General features: G+C 45.4%; 1 protein-coding gene across 1 annotated transcript in view; it reads right to left on the bottom strand.

Annotated features, from left to right (window-relative positions):
- EGLN1 (egl-9 family hypoxia inducible factor 1) overlaps positions 1 to 18,178 on the bottom strand; it is a 47,234-nt gene extending 29,056 nt beyond the window's left edge. Inside the window, exon 1 of the mRNA XM_063082694.1 lies at positions 17,349 to 18,178. Within this exon, the coding sequence (XP_062938764.1) occupies positions 17,349 to 18,137 (789 nt within the window). The 5' untranslated portion in view covers positions 18,138 to 18,178. The remainder of the gene's footprint in view (positions 1 to 17,348) is intronic.
- Positions 18,179 to 20,029: the final 1,851 nt, after the last annotated feature.

Raw genomic sequence — 20,029 nt, 5'->3', positions numbered from 1 at the left:
GCGGTGCTGGGAGCGCAGCAGTGCTCCCCCCGCGAGTTCAGATCCTATATAAGGATGGCCGGTGCTCTCACTGGCTGAGCGCGGTGCGGCCGGTCACAAAAATGACCAAAAAAAAAAAAAAAAAATTCTATGCATAGAACAAGATCAAATAGGAGACGTGAAAATAAATACAACTCCTCTCAAAATGTGCATAACTAGAAACATACTTCACGTCTTAGCTAGGAGGTCAAGCTCTAGAATCAGACTATCCTGGTTTGCATTAACTTCTTAGCTGTGTAATTTGGAACAAGTTAAAAAAAAATATATCTCTGTGCCTCAGTTTCCTTAGCTGCAAAATGAGAAAAATAATAGTAGCTACAGCTCACATGGTTGTTGTGAGAATTAAATGTGATAATCTGGGTAGAAAGAGCACTTTAATAGTGCTTGGTACATAGTAAGTATTCAATAAATGCTGGTGATATAAGCATATAAAAATGATCACTAGGGCCGACCCTGCGGTGCACTCGGGAGAGTGCGGCGCTGCGCTGCGGGTTCGGATCCTATATAGGGATGGCCGGTTCGCTTGCTGGCTGAGCGCGGTGCGGCCGGTCACAAAAAGACAAAAAGACAAAAAAAAAGAAAAAAAAGATCACTAACCTAGCAATTCCACTTAGAGAATTTTTCCTTACAAAAATGCACAAAGACGTATCTTCAAGAATACCTAATGCGCAATTACTTGTCACAGCAAAAAACTAGAAATAAGCTTCAAACTTGAGGCGCTAGTTAATAATTTATGGTAGGCTCTTTCACCTAGTATCTTCCTGAGATTCATCCACATTGCTGCCCAAAAGACTATTTCATTTCATTTTATTGCTGAATAGTACCCCACCGTATCACATCGTTTATCCAATTACCAGAAGAGGGACATTTGGGTGGTTTCCTACTTTGGGCAATAATGAATAATGATTCTCAAGTCTTCGTGTGAACATGTTTTCATTTCTATTGATAACTTGGACTGGAATTGCTGGATCATATGATAAATTTATATTTAACTTTCTGAGAAAAGGTCAACCTGTTTTCCAAAGTGGCTGCATCAGGGGCCGGCCGTGGCTCACTTGGGAGAGTGTGGTGCTGATAACACCAAGGCCACGGGTTGGGATCCCATATAGGGATGGCTGGTTCGCTCACTGGGAGAATGTGGTGCTGACAACACCAAGTCAAGGGTTAAGGTCCCCTTACCGGTCATCTTTAAAAAAAAAAACAAAACCAAAGTGGCTGCATCACTGTGCAGAACCAAGCCATGAACACACGTATCAATGTACAAGGACTCCAGGCGTTCCGAGTCCTTGGAAAAACTTGGTGTTGTCAATATTTTTAATTTTTTTCATTCTGCTGTACGTGGGGTGGTATCTCATTATGCTTTTAATTTTCATCCCTAATTAACCAATGTTGTTGAGAAATCTTTCCGCAGCTCACCATTTGTGTATCTTCTTTTGTCAACTATCTGTTCAAATTTTTTGCCTATTTTTCTGTTGGTTTGTTTCTCTTCTTAGTGTTGAGTTATAAAAATTCTTTATACATTCCAGATACAAGTCTGCCAGATATGAGGGATCTTCAAAAAGTTCATGGAAGGATTTGTATTACCTTTTGATTCACTTTTTCCATGAATTTTTTGAAGCACCCTCGTGTACGTTTTGTAAATATTTTCTCCCAGAAGAGTTTTGTCTTTTTATTTTCCTCTTTTTTTTTTTTTTTGGTGCCTTGCTGGTATGGGGATCTGAACCCGTGACCTTGACATTTATAAGGCTGAGCTCTAGCCAACTGAGATAATTGAAAGCCTTGTCTTTCTATTTTCTTAACAGTGTCTTTCGACAAGCAAAAGGTTTCAGTGTTGACAACGCACAATGTATTTATCAGTTTTTCTTCTTTTATAGTTCGTCTTCTTTTGTGTCCTCAGAAATCTTTGCCTGTCTCAAGCTGACAAAGATTTTATGTGTTCTTTCCAAGTTTTATGGGTTTAGGTCTTACATTTATGTCAATGATCCATTTCAAATTAATTTTCACGTATGGTGTGATATAAGGGTCAAGGTTGATTTTTTCCATATAGATATTCATGTATTCCAACACCATTTATTGAAGAAAAAAAAAAAAAAACTATCCTGCATTGAATTACCTTGCTGTCTTTACGTTTTTCAAAAAAACCAATTGATCTTGTGAGTGTGCGTCTGTTTCTGAACCCTGCATCCTGTTCCATTGATCTGTATCTATTTCTTCTTTGACCCATACATTATTTAGGAATGTGTTGTTTAATTTCCACATATATGGGATTTCCAAGATTCTTTCTATTATTGATTTCTAATTTAATTCCATTGTGGTTGGAGAACATACTCTGTATACAGATTTCAGTCCTTTCAAGTTTACTGAGACTTGTTTTCGGGCCCAGTATGTGGTCTATTCTGATGCAAGTCCCACATGTTCCTACAAAGAACGTGTTTTCTTCCATTATCGTGAGGAGTGTTCTGCAGACGTCAATCAGGGCAAGGGGGCTAACAGGGTGGGAATCTCCTACATCCTTGGTTTTCTGTCTGTTTAACAATTACTGAGAAAGAAGTAGCACAATCTGTAGCTGTAACTGTTAATTTGTCAAATGCTCCTTATTATTCCGTCAGTTTTTGCTTCATGTGTTTTTGAGCATTGTATTATTTTTATAAACTTATGAAAACTTATGAAATTACAAAGCAGCAACTGGTATGTAAGACTTTTATAGTTAAAATCTATATGCAATCCCCAAACTAAAAAGACAGCAAATGCTACAATTGCCAAATATTTAAGCTGTATTAAATTATTAATTATTCAAAGTATTGGATAATTCAAAGCAGTTACTCTTCTCTATATCTAGATAGCATATATTTCCGTAAGAAAAATACAGATATAAACACATGGAGTTTAACTTAGTTTCCCACTCAATTCCTTACTTTCAAGTAATAAGATTTATTTTCTTTCCCGCTCAATTCCTTACTTTCAAGTAATAAGATTTATTTTCTTTGTAAATGACTAAAATAATTCTATTCAGTATTCAGTGTCAACAATAAAAAAGCTACTTCCAATAATACATGAGTAGCTCACATCTTAGTTTCACGTTTCAATTGTTAATTGGGAAAAAAGTGTGGAACCTACAAGCAATTTCTTAAGTCAAGGGCAACACAGGCTTCTTAAAATGCATTTTTCACTATGAGCACAATTATTACAAGAGTCAAATTCAATAGCACAAACACCGAAGTAATTCTACAAATTTGATAACAGCACTAGAAGGCATTGTTAAGGGTAAATAAGCCATAAAACATGACTGAAAAATAGGCAAACCCCCAAATACCTTCCATTATTTGGGAGAAGGAAGAAATAACTTTTAGAATTTTGTTTTTAAAGCTTCCTATCAAGTTATAGACTGTATGGTGAATAAAAGAAATACCAAGCAATACAAACACATTATAAAACAATCAGATCTGTGCACATATCAGTAAGAAGTAAAAAGTAAGTATAGATCATTCCAGCTTATTTATATGCATGACTAGCTTTTAAAACTAATTAACATCTAAGGGTTTCAATTTTTTAAACACAGCTTAAATAATTAAATTCATGATTATAAGTAAAATATTTATTGCCACTTAAGGGAGAGCAGGGAGAGACAAAGGTCCTTTGATCAAGGTGTTGCTCGGCCAGAGTTATTTCATACCCATGATGTGACACAACTATCTGAAATCCAGTTCAAGATGTCCTTATCCACTGACCACAGTTTCCTCTCTCACAGTGCCAAGGCTGTGTGCCAACTGCCTGAGCAACAATAGATCGGTTTTAATTAAAAGTAAAGTTCTGATATCCCAGTGAAAGCAAGTCAAGAATTCTGAATCTAAAACTGAATTTTAACTTGTGATTCCAGCGTTAACCAACACCACGGAGAGGAGCTGATGTTTAGCGTCAAGGGCAACCAAGGGCAAATCCTAATAATCTCAAAAGGCCCTGCTGAGAGCTAAAAATACAAGCATTTTTTAAAAAACTTCTTATAAACAATCATTTACTAAACATCTCTTTTGCTAGTTAAGGCAGCACGATTCCCACTTCGTGGGTGAGAGCCTGGGAGAGCTGCTGAGTGACCTGCTCAGGGCTGAGACAGCCAGATGGCAAGAATGCAAAGCCATTCTGGAGGCCGGCTTCTGCCCACAATCGCCTTCCACCCTCTCACTCCTCTCCCCTTCCTAGGCGGTTCTGAGATGAAGAACCACCTGCAAGAACCTTTAGAGTAGGCATACCTTGAAGAAAAACCTTGCAGTAAACTGTGCAGCATCACAGCACATCGCCAGGAAACTAGTGGTGGGAGCAAACTGTTCTCACGTATCTTAAAGACATTTCCTACCAGAACCATCAAGAGATGCTTCAGACCTAACAACTATAGGAACTGTTTCTAATATCCACAAGCCCAATCAATATGAATTCTAGTTTCAGGTTTGTTACAAAGGGTACATCCCACCCCCAGCCCTGGTGCACTCTCATTACTAAGGCTTCCATTTTTAAAAAATTCGGGTTAATCTCACTGTTGCAAGTAATCTTACAGTTACAAGTACAAACAAAACACACGTGCCCATGTGCAATGGCATCAGGGACGGGGCAGGGCAAAGGGAAGAGAGAGGAGAGAGAATCACCATCAGGGGTTAATCACCAGTGATGAGGGCTCTCGGTCTGTTATGGGGTCTGTTCTGGTGAAATGGCACCCCTAGAATTCTAGAGCAAGGATTAACCTGGCAAACGTGTTTGTGGAAGACATTATCACTAAGTCATTCCCAGCACACACCAGTTAACTTTGTTTTGTTCTATAGCCAGACAGTACAAGGCAACCATCTTTCAAAACTGTAAGTGATAATTTACATTCCTTCACCTGGGTCTCTGTAACTTAAATCAGCTCCCATCACAGGGCAGGTGGGGAGCTCACAGCGTAGTCCTAAAGACACTGGCAAGAAGACCCACTGAATACACACAGCAGCACCGCACTCTGCCATAACCTGGTATGAAATGTTAAAAAGTTTTGTTTTGTGGGCCGAGCCCGTGGCGCACTTGGTAGAGTGCTGCGTTGGCAGCGCGGTGACGCTCCCGCCGCGGGTTCGGATCCTATATAGGACTGACCGGTGCACTCACTGGCTGAGTGCCGGTCACGAAAAAACGACAAAAAAATAAATAAATAAATAAATAAAATAAAAAGTTTTGTTTGTTTTTTAGGAACACTTTTACAACAGGGGTTTCTAATGTAGTGTCAATGGATGGGCTTTCTTATAAGCCACACTTTGTGTGTCTGTTCATTTTCAGGGTGAGAAGGTCCACAGCTTCCACTAGATTCCTTAAAGGGTCCATAAGCAAAACAAAGTTACGAAACACTAAGCTTGTATAACTGCCTCGGAAAAATCCTGTAAGCTGCTGGGGAGGGATGCTGTTTTACTGTCACACATGATTTTTAGCCCAAAACTTCTTTATTCGAGAATTTTTATTCCAAAACACTCTTGAGTTATAACCACCTAAAACTACCACAATTCTTTACACATAAAATTATCTGTGGTAGATATTAACTCTCAGGCTACTTTCTTCACCAACTAAAAAACTACACTCAGAGTATAAAAACACATTTTAATTATCAAAATTATGCAAAATTGGGAGGTGATCTTTTTTTTAAGGATAAAAACAAATGCATTCCCAAACCAAATTCAAATGACCCATGCACTCTACCATTTGTTTTTAACACGGTTCAATCAGTTGCTTCTCCCAAGTTTACTAAATGCTTGAATCTAGAAATGCAGGTGAGGCCAAAAGATTTTCTGACCATAAAAGAAATAATTCTCATCTTGCTTCATCCATGCCTTCTTTTGTTACATGTAACTCTTACACCCTCCTTTAACATATCTGAAAAAATTACAGTTTTGAAACCACAGTAATTTTAGAAGTTTAGGTCATAATCTTTGGGGCACTCGACTGCTGGAACCGAGCTGACCAACCAGCCCAACTTTTTTTTTTTTTTTTTTAAAAGATGACCGGTAAGGGGATCTGAACCCTTGACTTGGTGTTGTCAGCACCACGCTCTCCCAGTGAGCAATCGGCCATCCCTATATAGGATCCGAACCCGTGGCCTTGGTGTTATAAGCACCACACTCTCCCGAGTGAGCCATGGGCCAGCCCCCAACTTTAAAAATTTTTTTTTTTTTAATTTTTTTTAGAAGTTTAAAATTTTGCTCTTGAAAATTTTACTGTGCACATCAATCATGTGGTATTGATGTTGAACTCGTGTCTGCCTGTTAGCTACAAGCTTTCCTCTTCCAGGTCACACAGAAGGGTACACACAAGGTCACTTTCAAAACCACGTCTACTACGAAGTTCTGTTTTGAAGTGACATGTACCCCAGGGATTCTCATGCCATCAGTGGGGTGAGGGGGGTAGGTATGCAGGCCTTGAGATTCGTGGCTATGCAGGGTTCTATCACAACCTGTAACCTGATCAGCCGAATTCTGGCCTAGACAATGGCATAAAACTTCATTTCACCTTCAGAACAGACCTTTCTCTCAGTACTTGGAGTTAAAAATAGTTTAGGCCATGCTGGCCTAGGCTATTTTTATCTGGAAAATTAGGGACTAGAAAGAGCATAATAAGCATAGTAAGCACAGGAAGGAGAGTTGGGCACGATAGGATGAAAACTCTCACAGACCTTTAAAAAGTCCCTCTGCAGTTCTAGAAATGGGATGGGAAGGTGGTCAGGCAGAGGATCAGTTGAGGGCAATTCACGGAGTGTTAATACCTGGACAAGCCAGACAGCAACAAATACATAAAACAACAGCATGAAACAGCCCCCTGCCCTTACGACGTTCTGGAGAAGACACTTCAGGAATAAAAGGCATGTAAGGTTTTTGAGAAAAGAGAGACCAGTGGAGACTCAGAGGTCAGACTTCAGGGAGACAGTCGGAAAAGGGACTTAGCCTAGATCCTAAGGGATGTATGAGTTTGGGACTGTGGGGACAGGGATGTGGGAGTGGTAAACCAGCCGAGGACTTCAGCCCAGGAGGCACGAGGGGGCAGCGGGAAGGAAGCAGGCTGGCTGAGACGCCAGTGCCAATCAGCAGGGACAGCAGGGACAAAGCGTTGTGGCCGAAGCCGTTGGTGAGCGCCAAATGCTCAGGAATCAAACTGTACCCTCTAAACAAATCTCTGGAGATTTCTGAGTAGGATTTTTGTAAGAGTTGGTAAATGTATATACGTATATACGGTGGATGTGGGTGGTTCCTGGGGAAGAATAAATTAGGGAAAAAACTGATACTGGATAACAATTTAGATATAAAGTGATAAAAACCTGAACTAGGGCGAGGCAGTGGAGACTGAATACTCACTGAGTCCCTGACCAGTGTGAGTGAGATGGGGCTCTGTCCTAGAGTGGCTCACGACAGCAAAGGACACGGGGGTGGAGACCCCACTGTGAAGACAGTGCTGTCAGAGAGGGGACGTGTCACGGCACCAGACATGACAGAGCCGTGATCCTGCTGAGAGGGACGGCGCTGGAGTCAAGTCAGAGCCACCCCCCCCCACTTCTGCACAAAGAGCAGAAGACAAAGGGAGCTCCAGGACCTGCAAGTAGGCCCCTGTGGCTGGAACACCTGGCAGGGAGTGAAATGTCCTTTAAAGAAAGCAGTGCACAGAATGGACTGGAAAGATATAAAGAAAAAAAAAATTAGGCTTTTATAATAAAGCAGGACAGAGATGACGACGGGTTTCAACAGGAAAGTGCAAGTGGGAATGAGAAACGAGAGGCAGATGGGAAATAATTTTTCAGTAAATAAAATCCTCATACTGATGGAGGAAAGCACGTTCCCCTAAAACATCCTGCTCTTTCCAGACTGGAGACTTTCACCTCCAACTCACCCTTCAGAAGACTCAGCATAAACAACTACTCTTCAAGGAAGCCCTTCCGAAGTCAGGTCTCCCCTGGAGTGCTCCCCCAGGATCCTGTGCAGCTCACAAACACGCATCACACCACATTCTGGTTCCATGCTACCTCTCCATCAGAAAGTCAGACACCAGGAGGGCAGAGAGAATTGCTTTGCCCTGGGCACCGAGGCACCCTCAGTACTTAGCACAGATCAGGCAGTCTGTAAAGAGTTGTTGAATAAATAATTGGAGTTCACAGACAGGATCAAGTTTAAAACCTGTTCCCCTGTCTCCACACCAGATACAGACCTACCAACCCTCTTCCCTTCCAACAAGAGGAAACTTCAGTCTTAATCACGCTGAGTTTGCAATACTTTGAGAAAATTCAGGTGGAGATGTCCCTCAGTCCTCTACAGACACCAGGCACAGCTCAAGGAGTCTTTAACACATCCTAATGGCTAAAGCCATGGCTGCCCTGCTGCTACTACCCCTGCTATTTATTACAGTCACAGCTAATGTTAACTGAGCACTGATCATCAGCTGAGCATTTCCCATGTATTATCTCATCTACCCTCGAACAAACCTTACTCAGTTAGGTACTATTATTAACTCCTATCATACCAATGAGGAAGTTGATGCTTTAATTGTTAGAAAACTCACCGAAAACCAGAGAACAATTAAGCAGCGGAACAAGAGTGCAAACACAGGCAAACTAACGAGGACCTGTGCTTCCACAAGCACAGGTGATCACCTGGGAGAAAAGAGTGTGGACAAGAGCAAAGGAGAAGACAAGCCATAGACCATTTAAGGGGCAGCACCGCAGAGCAAAAACCAATTTAAGAACTGGTATTCACACTCTGGCATGATTCCTTCCCCTAGAAAGCGAAGTGAACCTAGTGACTTGTGTCTAACCAAAAGCACAGGTGATGAGACATCACTGCCATGATCAGGTTACAAGATTGGGACTTCATCTTGCTAGCAGTCTCTCTGTTGCTGTTCTGGCTTGCACCCTGTGTTGAAGCAGGCTGCCATGCTAGAGAGGCCCACGTGGCCAGGAACCGAAACCCTCAGTCCAACAGCCCACTGGGAACTGAGTGCTGCCAATAACCAGCGATGGAACTCAGAAGCAGACCCTTCTCCGTTCAAGCCCTGGCAGCTGTCCTGACTGCCTCCTTGTGAGAGACGGTGACACAGGATGCAGCCAGGCTGTGCCCAGATTTCTGGTCTACAGAAACTACAACATAACAAATGTGTGTTGTTTTAAGCCACTGAGTCTCTGGGTAATCTGTTATGTAGCAACAGATAACTAATATAAGCTAAGAAGAAAAGTCTAGAAGTACAGATGTTTCAAGTTCTCCCTATGTGCATGTCTTAACAGCGATGAGCAGAAAGCTGAGAACTAAGTTTCAAGAAAAAACAAACAAACAAACAAACAAAAAAAAAAAACCGGGCCGAGCCCGTGGCGCACTTGGTAGAGTGCTGCGCTGGGAGCGCAGCGAGGCTCCCGCCGCGGGTTCGGATCCTATATAGGACTGACCAGTGCACTCACTGGCTGAGTGCCGGTCATGAAAAAACGACAAAAAAAAAAAAAAAAAAAAACTGTAGTTAGAAGCTGAGGAAAAAAAGAAAACTGAAAAATACAAGGAGAGAGAACTGAAGGGCACAGAGACTATGGCTAGTAGATGAGCAGCCAAAGATTTTATGTATGTATGTATGTATGTATTTACTGAGTAGCCACAGATTTTAAAGGTAGGGTGGTTAATAGTGCTATTGCAGCAGCAAGTAGTCCTGGCCTAAGTGGGGAAAACTGCTAAACGTTCTAATTAAAAAGCAGTTTTCAAGACGTCTATTTCAGGGGAGTAGTGCTAACAGAAGTCCAAAGACATGATAGAAGGTAGAGAAAATGCCTAGAGACAGAAGAGAATTAAATTACAGAATTACAGAATCAGAGCTTCTGGTCACCATTTATAGATGAGAGCTAAAGAAATCAGTATTAATGAGAAAAAAATTCAGACAGAAGTCAATCTTTTACTTCTCCAAACTCCAGATTAAATTTTCAATTTACTGGTTAGATTTGATGTTCCCTATTCAGGTTTCACTATACAATAATTAGTCCTAAATTGAAGTTGTTTGAATTAAGATGGGATTACAGGTTCCTGGGCTCATGGTTTACCTTTCAGGCTTTGATTTTTTAAAACTTTGTCATACATGTAAACCTAATGTTTGCCCATATTTTGGGGACCCTCCCTCACCTGAGCAGGGCCTCCTATGCCTGAAAGTCCTGGATACTGTACTCTAGTTGTCATGGTATCAGCATGCACTGGTATCTGACAGTAACTGTATTCATAGTTCAGTGCCAGGCTCCACATCCAGAGGACTAGGGTCGCTACATCCTCACAGATCACCAAGTTAATCTCCCTTTCTTTACTCACTTCTTTAGGAAGCCATCATAGTCATCTGTGTAAGTCAACGGAACTATTTTACGGTCATTCCAGGTCATTCCACCTTGTCCGTTTTCTGTAGCAGTTTTATTTTCAACAGCCTGTTCAGATGAAGACGTTTCTATGCCTACCTCATGTTAACCATTCAGTGTTCTCCCATGTCTCCCTACATTTCAGAATCTGCGTATCTCTCTTTATGTGAACGTAGGAGACAAGTGAAGTGAGCGGAGACTACCCCAGGAGGCTGTGAGATGTCCTGAGCACGTGCTGGGGCGCCCGGGTGGAGCCCCCGGGAGCGTGTGTGCCAAGCAGCCCCTGGAGAAGGACGGGCCCAAGGTCAAGAGCAGCACAGGCACAGCCAGTCTGAAGGAACGTGGAAAAGCAGAGCACGGAACTCCTTTCCTGTAGCTCTGGCTGGGAATTAGGTGTCAGCAGCTGCTGTAAACGGACCCTCTGAAGAAGTGGGCAAGAGAAGAGAAGCTCAAGAGTTAGGGAAAGATAAAATATTACTTATTTCCTTCCAGTCGTCCAGGCCCAAAACCCTGAAGTCAGTCCTGAGTCCTGACTCTTCCTCTCTCTCCTCCATCACATCAAATCCATCAGCAAACCTTCTATGACTCTGCCTTCGAAACACACCCAGAATTCAACGAATTCTCACCACCTCCATCGCTGCTGCTCTAATTTAAGCCGCCACTGCCCAGGGCCCAGACTATGGCAAGAATTTCCTAACTGGTGTTCCTACTTCCATCCTTCCCCTCCACGCCTACTCCCACATGGCAGCCACTGAGACCTTTCAAAACAAACTTTCCGACGGCCTCCCACACCTCCCAGACAGAACCCGCAGGCCTGCATGGCGCAAGGCAGCACCCTCCCCGGCTGATCTCATTTCCTCTCCGGCCGCACCGTGATCCCATCTCCCCCTCTCACTCCACTCTAATCACGGCGCCTCTTCCCTGTTTTCTGAACACACCAGGCACGTTCCAGGTCAGGGCCTCTGCACGAGGGCACTTCACCAGGGTCACGGAAAGATCTGCAGTGCCTTTCGATGGCACTCCACGACCTGTTTGGAAATATTTGCTGTTTAACACTTTGCTCGGAAGGCTCTTCTTCCACGTGTCCAAATAACTCGCTCCCTACTTTATTCAAGTCTCTACTTAGATACCATCTTATTTTATCAATCATTTTTACAAGAGCACCCCTGTCACTCTGTCCTTATTGTGTGTGTGGTTCATCTTAATATTTACCACCTAACGTGTATTACTCGAGCGTTTCCTTATTGACAGTCCCTCCCACCCCTCACCCACCCCTGGTTGAATTTAAGCTCCATAAGAACAGGGCTCTTTTTGCTTTGGTTGCTCGGGCCTCCCTAACTCCTACAACAGTACCCATACATGGAGGGTACTCACTTAATATCTGTTGGATGAACGAATGAATGAAAAGATTACCAGAACAGGACGCAGAGAACACAATAAGGAGCTCAGAGTACAAATATGTCCCTCTGGTATCAAAACGGGATCTGGGACAACAAATGAGAAAAACAGAATGCCAAACTCATGAACACTTTATGGTGATTTCAATAAGCACACAGAGGCTACAGATACTGCTCAAGCTCTTCAGAAATAAAACTAATCGTAAATAGGTCATGAAAAACGTGGTTATGAAGTAAAAACATTCAAATAAAGGTGGCAGAAGAGCTCGCATGTGGCCCAAGACACCAGGTGTGTCGCTTTCATGTGGGGGATCCTGGTTCACCATCTATCAATGTTCTGTCTGTTTTGTTCTGTAGAACAGGAGAGTTTTAGATGGAGTAAGAGTCAGAAACGAGCTGTGAACATGGCTCGATACGTTATGTGGATGCCACGGTGTAGTCAAGGACAATGCTCTGAGGATGGAATCAAGGGCACAGTGGAAGAGGAGGAGGAATGCATGCACGGCAGTGACATGTGTCTAGAAAAACTGCCCAAGAACGAGCTAAACTGAAAGGGGGGCCAAAATAGTTGGTGTAGCTTCCAAAGCCTAGAGTGAAAAATTAAATAAAAACAACTACGCTGATAACATCAACCCAAAGGCATACAAGAAAGGCACAGGCTTCAGAGAACAGCAGAGAACACAGATAGATTTCAAGCCTTGTAGAGGGAAAAAGGGAAAGGAAGACAGAGAGCGACGTGTAAATCAGAAACACGGAACAGGAGGACGGCTCCTACTGAGGAAACGGGAAAGGCCAGGCTTGCTGCAGGGACAGGGCTCTAAATAACTTCAGAGGACAGACAGAGGTGGCCAGGAAACATCTAAGGAAGTCAGGGAGGGGTCACGTAGAGGAGGAAAATTTACGCTGGGAAGTCAGATAAGCCAAAGCATAGGTAGGAGGAAAAGGAAATCACACTGCTCAAGCATATCCTCGAAAATGACAGAACACAGCACAATTCATTGAGTAATACGTAATTTTTACACGAGATCAGCATAAAGTTGCAGGCACAAGAGTGAACTGAATCAGATGTCACTAACCAGCTCTACAACCTTGAACGAGTCACTTAACCGTCCTGGGACTTATTTCCTGTTGTGGGGGGAGGACATGGTCAGGTCAGAAACGGGTGGTCATTCTAAGCCTTTTTTCTCCAGCTTATGGGGTGGGGGGAGACAGAGAAAGCACAAAACTCTTAAAAGAAAGGATCAGAAAAGTAGAAAAACTTTAAAACGAGAACAGTAACAATTCACAGTCTGCATAGTGCTTTACAACTTAAAAAGTGCTTATATGCAGGGTTCTATGGACTCCTCACAGCAAGCCCGGAAGGCAGAGAAAAGACAGGTATTGTGAACAGTAACAATTCACAGTCTGCATAGTGCTTTACAACTTAAAAAGTGCTTATATGCAAGGCTCTATGGACTCCTCACAGCAAGCCCGAAAGGCAGAGAAAAGACAGGTATTGTTTAACACCGTTTTACAAACAAAGCAGCCCAGGCTCAGAGATTAAGCAAACGGCCTCAGAGATTAAGCAAACGGCCTCAGAAGCAAACCCAGGTGCCAACCCAGATCTGAAAGCAGCACAAAACCCACTGTCCTCCTACACTAAGATCCCCCTCCCTGCCAAGTGACTAAGGTTTTGCGGGATATTTTTGTAACTTATTAGGTAGTAGATAAATGAAGAATTATAAACATGCAAAAAAAATCTAATTTAAAATAAAATTCCTTTAGAATTAAAGGAGTTATAGTCTACATGTAAACAAAATCACTAAAGAAAATGTCTTCCTACAGAGCTGAATTCGGTTCTGTCACAACCTAAGACCACCCTCTTTCAGTCCACTCGTGTCTCCTTCATAAGCTGGCAGAACTACTCCAGTTACAGTATCCTCAGCCACCTGCATACAGAATCATTGACTTTGATCTTGAATTCTGATACAGCTATTAAACCATTAAACGAGCTGCTTCGATCGGTCTGTCCTAGATTCCTAGAGTGTAGAGAGAGTGGCAAAAGTAGAGAGAGAAGGAAGTTTTGTTTGATTCTGCTTTTACTTTTATTTACTTAGGCTTAAGCATCGCCTTCGTTTCTAACGGTTCTGGAGGCTGGCAGTGTGAGGTCGGGTTCTGGTGAGGGCTTCTCCCTGGCCTGCGGACGCCTGCCTTCTCGGTGTTTCCTTACAGGGTCAGTTTGCTTCTAATGTCTAAGAGGATTGCCACCACATTGCTATGGCGGTGATAATAGCGTGCAGGATTTCCCTTATCCTGTTCTTTGCTCTAAAAGCCATAATCTACCAGAGCTGACTAATTTACTGCAGTGCTGAAGAGAAATCTTAGTAATAATCTAATCTGCTGCTTTTTGGTCTCAACCTATGTTATTACTTAACCTATTCAGTTTTAACTGAGCAGATGAAAGTTTTGGATTAAATTCCAAAAACGTTACATATATGATTCTAGTATTTTTATTTTTTTGGTGGCTGGCCCGTATGCGGATCCAAACCTACGACCCTGGTGTTCTAAGGCTGTGCTCTAACCAACTGAGCTACCGGCCAGCCCCTGGTATTTTTATTTTAATGGGCAAATCTTTCTCCAGAGTGGCTAAGAAATGCCAGCGATTTCCCAAGACCCTCATCCTCCACCAAGGCAAGGCTCCTGTGAGTTCCCACACCCCACAAGTCCCCTCTCCCCACAACAGCAGAGCATGGCTCTTTCCTACCAGGCATCATCACAGCTCTTCTTGATGTCAGAAAAGATAAAGGATCAAAGGGCAGTTTTAGGGTAAAAAGGGGTAAAGTCCCAAAGAGAAGACCAGAGAAAGTGGAAACCGGAGCTCTGTTACATCCGTGGATACAACTATGACTATGTTTTTCTCCCGTATTACTTCATCCTTCCCTTGCGGTTCCTCTTCTAAAGTAGCTGGATAAACAGTGGCCAGATAAGCATGCTGAAGTAGAAACTTGGGGAAACCAAAGCCTGTGCGACCGGGCCACAGTCAATCCTCATCATCTGTCATCGGGCCCTGGCCGTACACAAAGAGCATGCGATACAGATCACGTAAATGAGAAAGACCACTTGATTCTCGGTCAGAAAACCTAAATTTAAGTCGTGGTATGCTGCAGGATTTCCAACAAGAGAACTAACTTTCCTGAGTCCTGCTTTTCTAATCTACAAACAGGGAAAATACACGAACCACGTACCTGCTGCTGTGAAAGTGGAAGTGACAAAAATACTACACATTTGGAGTAAGTAACTTTTAAAATCACTGTTATTAAGAAGGATAATCAAATTCTTAATTAAGGACCCCCTCTGCAATCACACATAATAACCATATTTAGACATCACTTACGAGTTACACTTATATGAGGATGATTCAGGTGGATGAATATAAAGTGGCTTTTAACCCACTATCTGAAATAAACATAGTACAGTCACCTAATAAAAAAGTTTACAGCCCAGCCACAGAGTATGATTATTCACATACAAAGGTAATGCTATCACCCACTAGTAACAAAAAATGTGCATTAAATTCCAGTTCCAGTAGCGTTTCGGAAGGTATAATGTCCTACCTATACCTAGCACAACAGAAAAAGCATGGGCTTTTGATTGATATCTAAATGACATAAATTTAAGTACCAGCTAGGTTATCACAAGTGGTAGGCCCTGGCCAGGTCTGAGCTGAAATTTGCTCCACTGTAAATTAGAAATAACACGACCACTTCACGGGATTAGAATGACTGTGATCATGTCTGTACTGGGCCTCATTGGGTGCCCAGCACAATGGGGTTGCCTTCTTGTTCCCCCAAAGCAAGCAACCTTGTTTTTTAATGAATTCTTAAATTACATGTCTGAACACGATTACCAAAAGCTCTCCCAGCCAAGAAATGCAATGGGAGGAATGAATTCGCTAAGACCATTCAGAGATCCTGAAACTGTGTCCCTAAAATTAACGTAAGCACAAGATCAAATCCAAAGAGTTTAAAAGCCATCCTTCCTTCAGCTAGTCCTACGATACTGTGCACAGTCGAGTGACTCAAACTCAACTTCGGCTTCCTTCGGCCATGGGGACTCCTGAGGAGTGAGGTGGCGATTGTCTGTCTCCCATGAGACGCACCAGCTTTAAGAGCCAGGAAGTGTCCTGTGTTTTCCCTGAGAAAGACAGTGAAAACAAGAAGACAGGAGAGGCCGGCGCTTAACTCGGAAAGCTCAATTAATTAAGGAAAGCAGATCAAGGAAGATTTGGGACACCATCGTCCTCATGACTGGTTTAAGCTTATGCTCCAACTGGATACTTTGGTCAGTCTCCATAGCCCTATTCCCCCAAACCAGTTTCTTTCCTGCTCTGGAGTTCATGACTGTGTTCAGATTTGATCCACTACAAAAGTTTTTCTAAAAATATAAATGAAAATCTCCTGAAAGACCGAGACTGAGGTTTAGACCCCATTTTTCCTTCCATCTGAATATTAAGCAACTGTTGGGTTTTTTTGAGACTACATGATATTAAGGCGTGTGCCTTTAGACAGCAATGAATTGGCAATACGTAAATTAGACTCTACGCTGTACTTTTACTCACAAAATTTCATGTTTATGACTTTCCTCATTGCCCATGCTCAGCCTTTTCGGCAGCCTAGGAGTCACTTGGAACGACTGTCAAAATGAATGGCCTGACACCGACACACAAAAGAACTCCTGTGAAGAGTCGATGTGTGTGTACAAACACGATACTTTCCCGGGGCCGGCCCGTGGCTCACTCGGGAGAGTGTGGAACTGATAACACCAAGGTCAAGGGTTGGGATCCCATATAGGGATGGCCGGTTAGCTCACTTGGGAGAGCGTGGTGCTGACACCACCAAGTCGAGGGCTAAGATCCCCTTACCGGTCATCTTTAAAAAAAAAAAAAAAAAAAGAAAGAAAGAAAGACAAACATGACAATTTCTCCCAAGATAATTTCTCCCCCAAGACAATTTCTCCAGACTCCCAAAATCAGACATGGATGGTGGAGCCGGGTGGCCTGGGACGGGCTGGATACAAAGACAAGATTAAGACAGTCTCCTGCTCGCCATGGGCAGAGAACAGAGAGGGACTACAATAGGTAGGAACTGAAAAATCGGCTGGGGAGAACTGCAACAGCAGAGAGGAAACAAAAAAATCTCAGCAAACCGAGCTGTGAAATGAGCCCTCCTACTCCAAGAGAGCGTGTGGTTTGTTTTTTTCCCAGGAAACTACAGAACGGTTCTTCTCCAACAAAGGGATGACACTAACAAAGCAAACAGAGGAAACCTGTGCTAAAAATGTCACCTGCCTGCACCGAGAGACCTGGAAACGGAAATGATTTTTCTTTCCCAGTCGTGCAGTGGGTTCCAAAACAGGAGGGACCGGGACAAGAACCGTGGGGGGTAGGGGTGGGGAAGCCGCCAAGCCCTTCCTGAACTGGGGGTCCTCGGCCCAGTGCTCGCTGCAGACGCGCCCTTCTACGGCGCCCTTGCAAGCGGCAGCCCCGGCCCCGGCGGGGTCCCCGCGCTCACCTTGGTGCGGCCGTTGATCTTGTAGTTGCCCAGTTTGCCGTTGCAGTGGCGGATCAGGTCGTCCATGCTGCTCATGAGCAGCCCGATGGTCTCGCAGCCGGGCTCCTTGCCCTCGATCCAGGTGATCTGGTCGCCCCGGATGTCCCTGGACGAGTCGCTCTTCTGGCTGACCAGCTGGCCGTCCGTGAACTTGCCGGTGTCGTGCAGGGCGCGCACCTCGTCGCCGATCTGCTGCCCGGTCTCCTTGCCCAGGAAGTCGTCCACCACGCAGATGCCGTGCCTGTTCATGCAGGGCACGATGTACTCGAGCGCCAGCTTCAGCGCGGGCAGCGGCTTCGTCTGCCCGTTGGGCCGCGCGCCGCCGGGGCTCAGGCCCTCTCCAGGCGCGTCCCCCGGCGGGCACAGGTTGGCCCTGTCCTGCGGCGGCGGCGGCGGGGGCGGCGGCGGGGGGTGCGCGCGGCCCGCCTCCTCCTCCTCCCGGCCCGGCTCCGCCTCGCCCGTCACCGCGGGGCCGGGGCCGCCGTGGGCCGCGCGGGGCGGGGACGCGGGCCGGGGCTGGGCGACGGGCGCGGGCAGCGGCGGCGGCGGCGGGGGCGCGGCGGCCTCGGCGCCCTGGCACACGCGCTTGTGCTTCTTCCAGTCCCGGCGCTGGTGCTCCTTGCAGCAGTAGAAGGAGCTGCGGCAGCGGCTGCAGCGCAGCAGGTTCTCCATCTTCCCGCACAGCTCGCAGTACTGTCGCTCGCGCTCGCTGGCGCTCGGCCCGCCGGGCCCGCCGCTGTCACTCGCCATGGCGGCGGCCGCGCGGCAGGGGCGGCGGCCGGACGGGCTCGCCCGGGGCCGGGCGGCGACGGCGGCGGCGGGGGCGGCCGTCACTGCGCCATGCGCCCCGGCCCTCGCGGCCGGGAGGCCGGCGCCCGCGCCCCAGCCGGCCGCTCCCTCGCTCGGCGGGGTCGGGGTCGGCGCGCTCGGCGACCGCGGGCGGGCTGCGCGGCGCTCGGCGATCCCCGCGGGCGCCACCCGGCGCCGTCCCGCGCTCCGCGTCGCGGCTGCCGCGGCAGTGGCGGGCGGGCTGCGGCGCCACTCGCTCTGCGCGCTCGGCACGTACGCCACGGCCCCGCCGCGACCCGGCGGGCGGGCGGGCGGGTCGGGGGCGGGGCCGCGCACACGCTCGCGCCCGCGGGCAGGCCCCGCCCCGCCTGGATGGCCCCGCCCCCATCCTGCCACCCCGCCCCTTCCCCAGCCAGCTCCACCTGCTCGTGCGAGCAGCCCCCTCGCCCGTCGGCTCCTCCCCTGCCCCTCCCCCTGCCCGCCCCCACCCCCACCCCGCGGTCGACTCCGCCGGGGCCTGCGCGGGGCGGGCGCTGCGCTCCACCTGCCGGGGGCGGCCCTCCGACCCCCTCACCCCGTCTGGCCGAGTTGGAAACGGAAACTAGCGAAGTCAAGCAACTGGCCCGAGGTCACGCAGAACTGGGACCGAATCCAGGGTTCCGAGGCTGCTGCTTGCACTGCACCGGGCAACCCCGTGTTTCAAGAAGGCCCTAAATGGTCAAGGCGAAAAATAAGTATCACTGTGGTGTTAATCCGAGCCCCTGTGCCCCCTCTGAACCGAATTTAAAGATATAAAATTTTAGTGGTTTTTTTTTTTTTTTTTTTTACTATTTTTAAACCCCGTGCAATACTGCTGAGTCAAAAACCCCATGAGGAAATTTTGAACTATCCGGTTCAATAAGGTGATCAATGCTTGTTCCAATATCAGTATTCAGACGCTTAAACTCAAACTGATGGGACTATTCCTGAGAAGTGGATTTTGGTGGTAAATGAGCATTGCTACATTAATGACTTTTTACTTTTTAAAAAAGTCTCTTATTGCTAGCATCTGTATACTACGCTGTTGCATACAATTCTTTGTTTTACAGAGCACAGAAACCTTGCCGGCGATAAGCCCAAGCAAGGGTGTTTCTCTTTGCCTTCCACTTGTCTTGAAAAGGAAGAGGCCTGTGATTTAGATTTCACAATCTTTATCGAACACTTACCAATGTGGAAAATGCTGTGTTAGGCTTGTGTGTCATCTGAATAGACTACAGGTAACTTCAGCAGTCCTTGAGCTAATAACCTTCTAGCCTTAGAAGAGCTGCAGTGTGTACGTCAAATGCAGAAGAATATAAGGAATTACTATAAACCACTTTGTAGGATTATTAAAAAACAAACAAACAAAAACTTGAATCAAAAAACATAGGGCTGGCTGGTTAACTCAGATGGTTAGAGGGTGGTATTATAACACCAAGGTCAAGGGATCAGATCCCCTTAACAGCTGCCAAAAAAATAAAAGAATAAAAAACATAAAAGCTCTTCATCAACTATACAGAATTTGAAACTGTCATTAAATTCTGCTACAAACATAAATGGCATTCTGGGGATCCAATCTGGTGAAAGAGGACAGTAATTCCAAGTAGGCTGTCCTTTGGCAGACTGAGATAAGGATTATACTCACAGCTTCCAGTTCGAAACCAGACTAAAAATCCAGCTTTCTGTAAAGAATGAAGGCCTGGTCTATCTCAGATGTGTATCCAACTTTCCCAGAGCTTTATTAAATACAATAGAATGTCAGTGTTTCAGACATTAACAATTAGTCTGTTCAACAAATGGATTGAGAGCATGCTACCTTCCAGACTATCTCTGGT

Source organism: Cynocephalus volans, chromosome 18 (genome assembly GCF_027409185.1).
Source record: "Cynocephalus volans isolate mCynVol1 chromosome 18, mCynVol1.pri, whole genome shotgun sequence".
In the NCBI taxonomy this organism is placed as follows: domain Eukaryota; kingdom Metazoa; phylum Chordata; class Mammalia; order Dermoptera; family Cynocephalidae; genus Cynocephalus; species Cynocephalus volans.
Note: the sequence above shows the minus strand (reverse complement) of the source record. Positions and strands in the feature narration are given on the sequence as shown.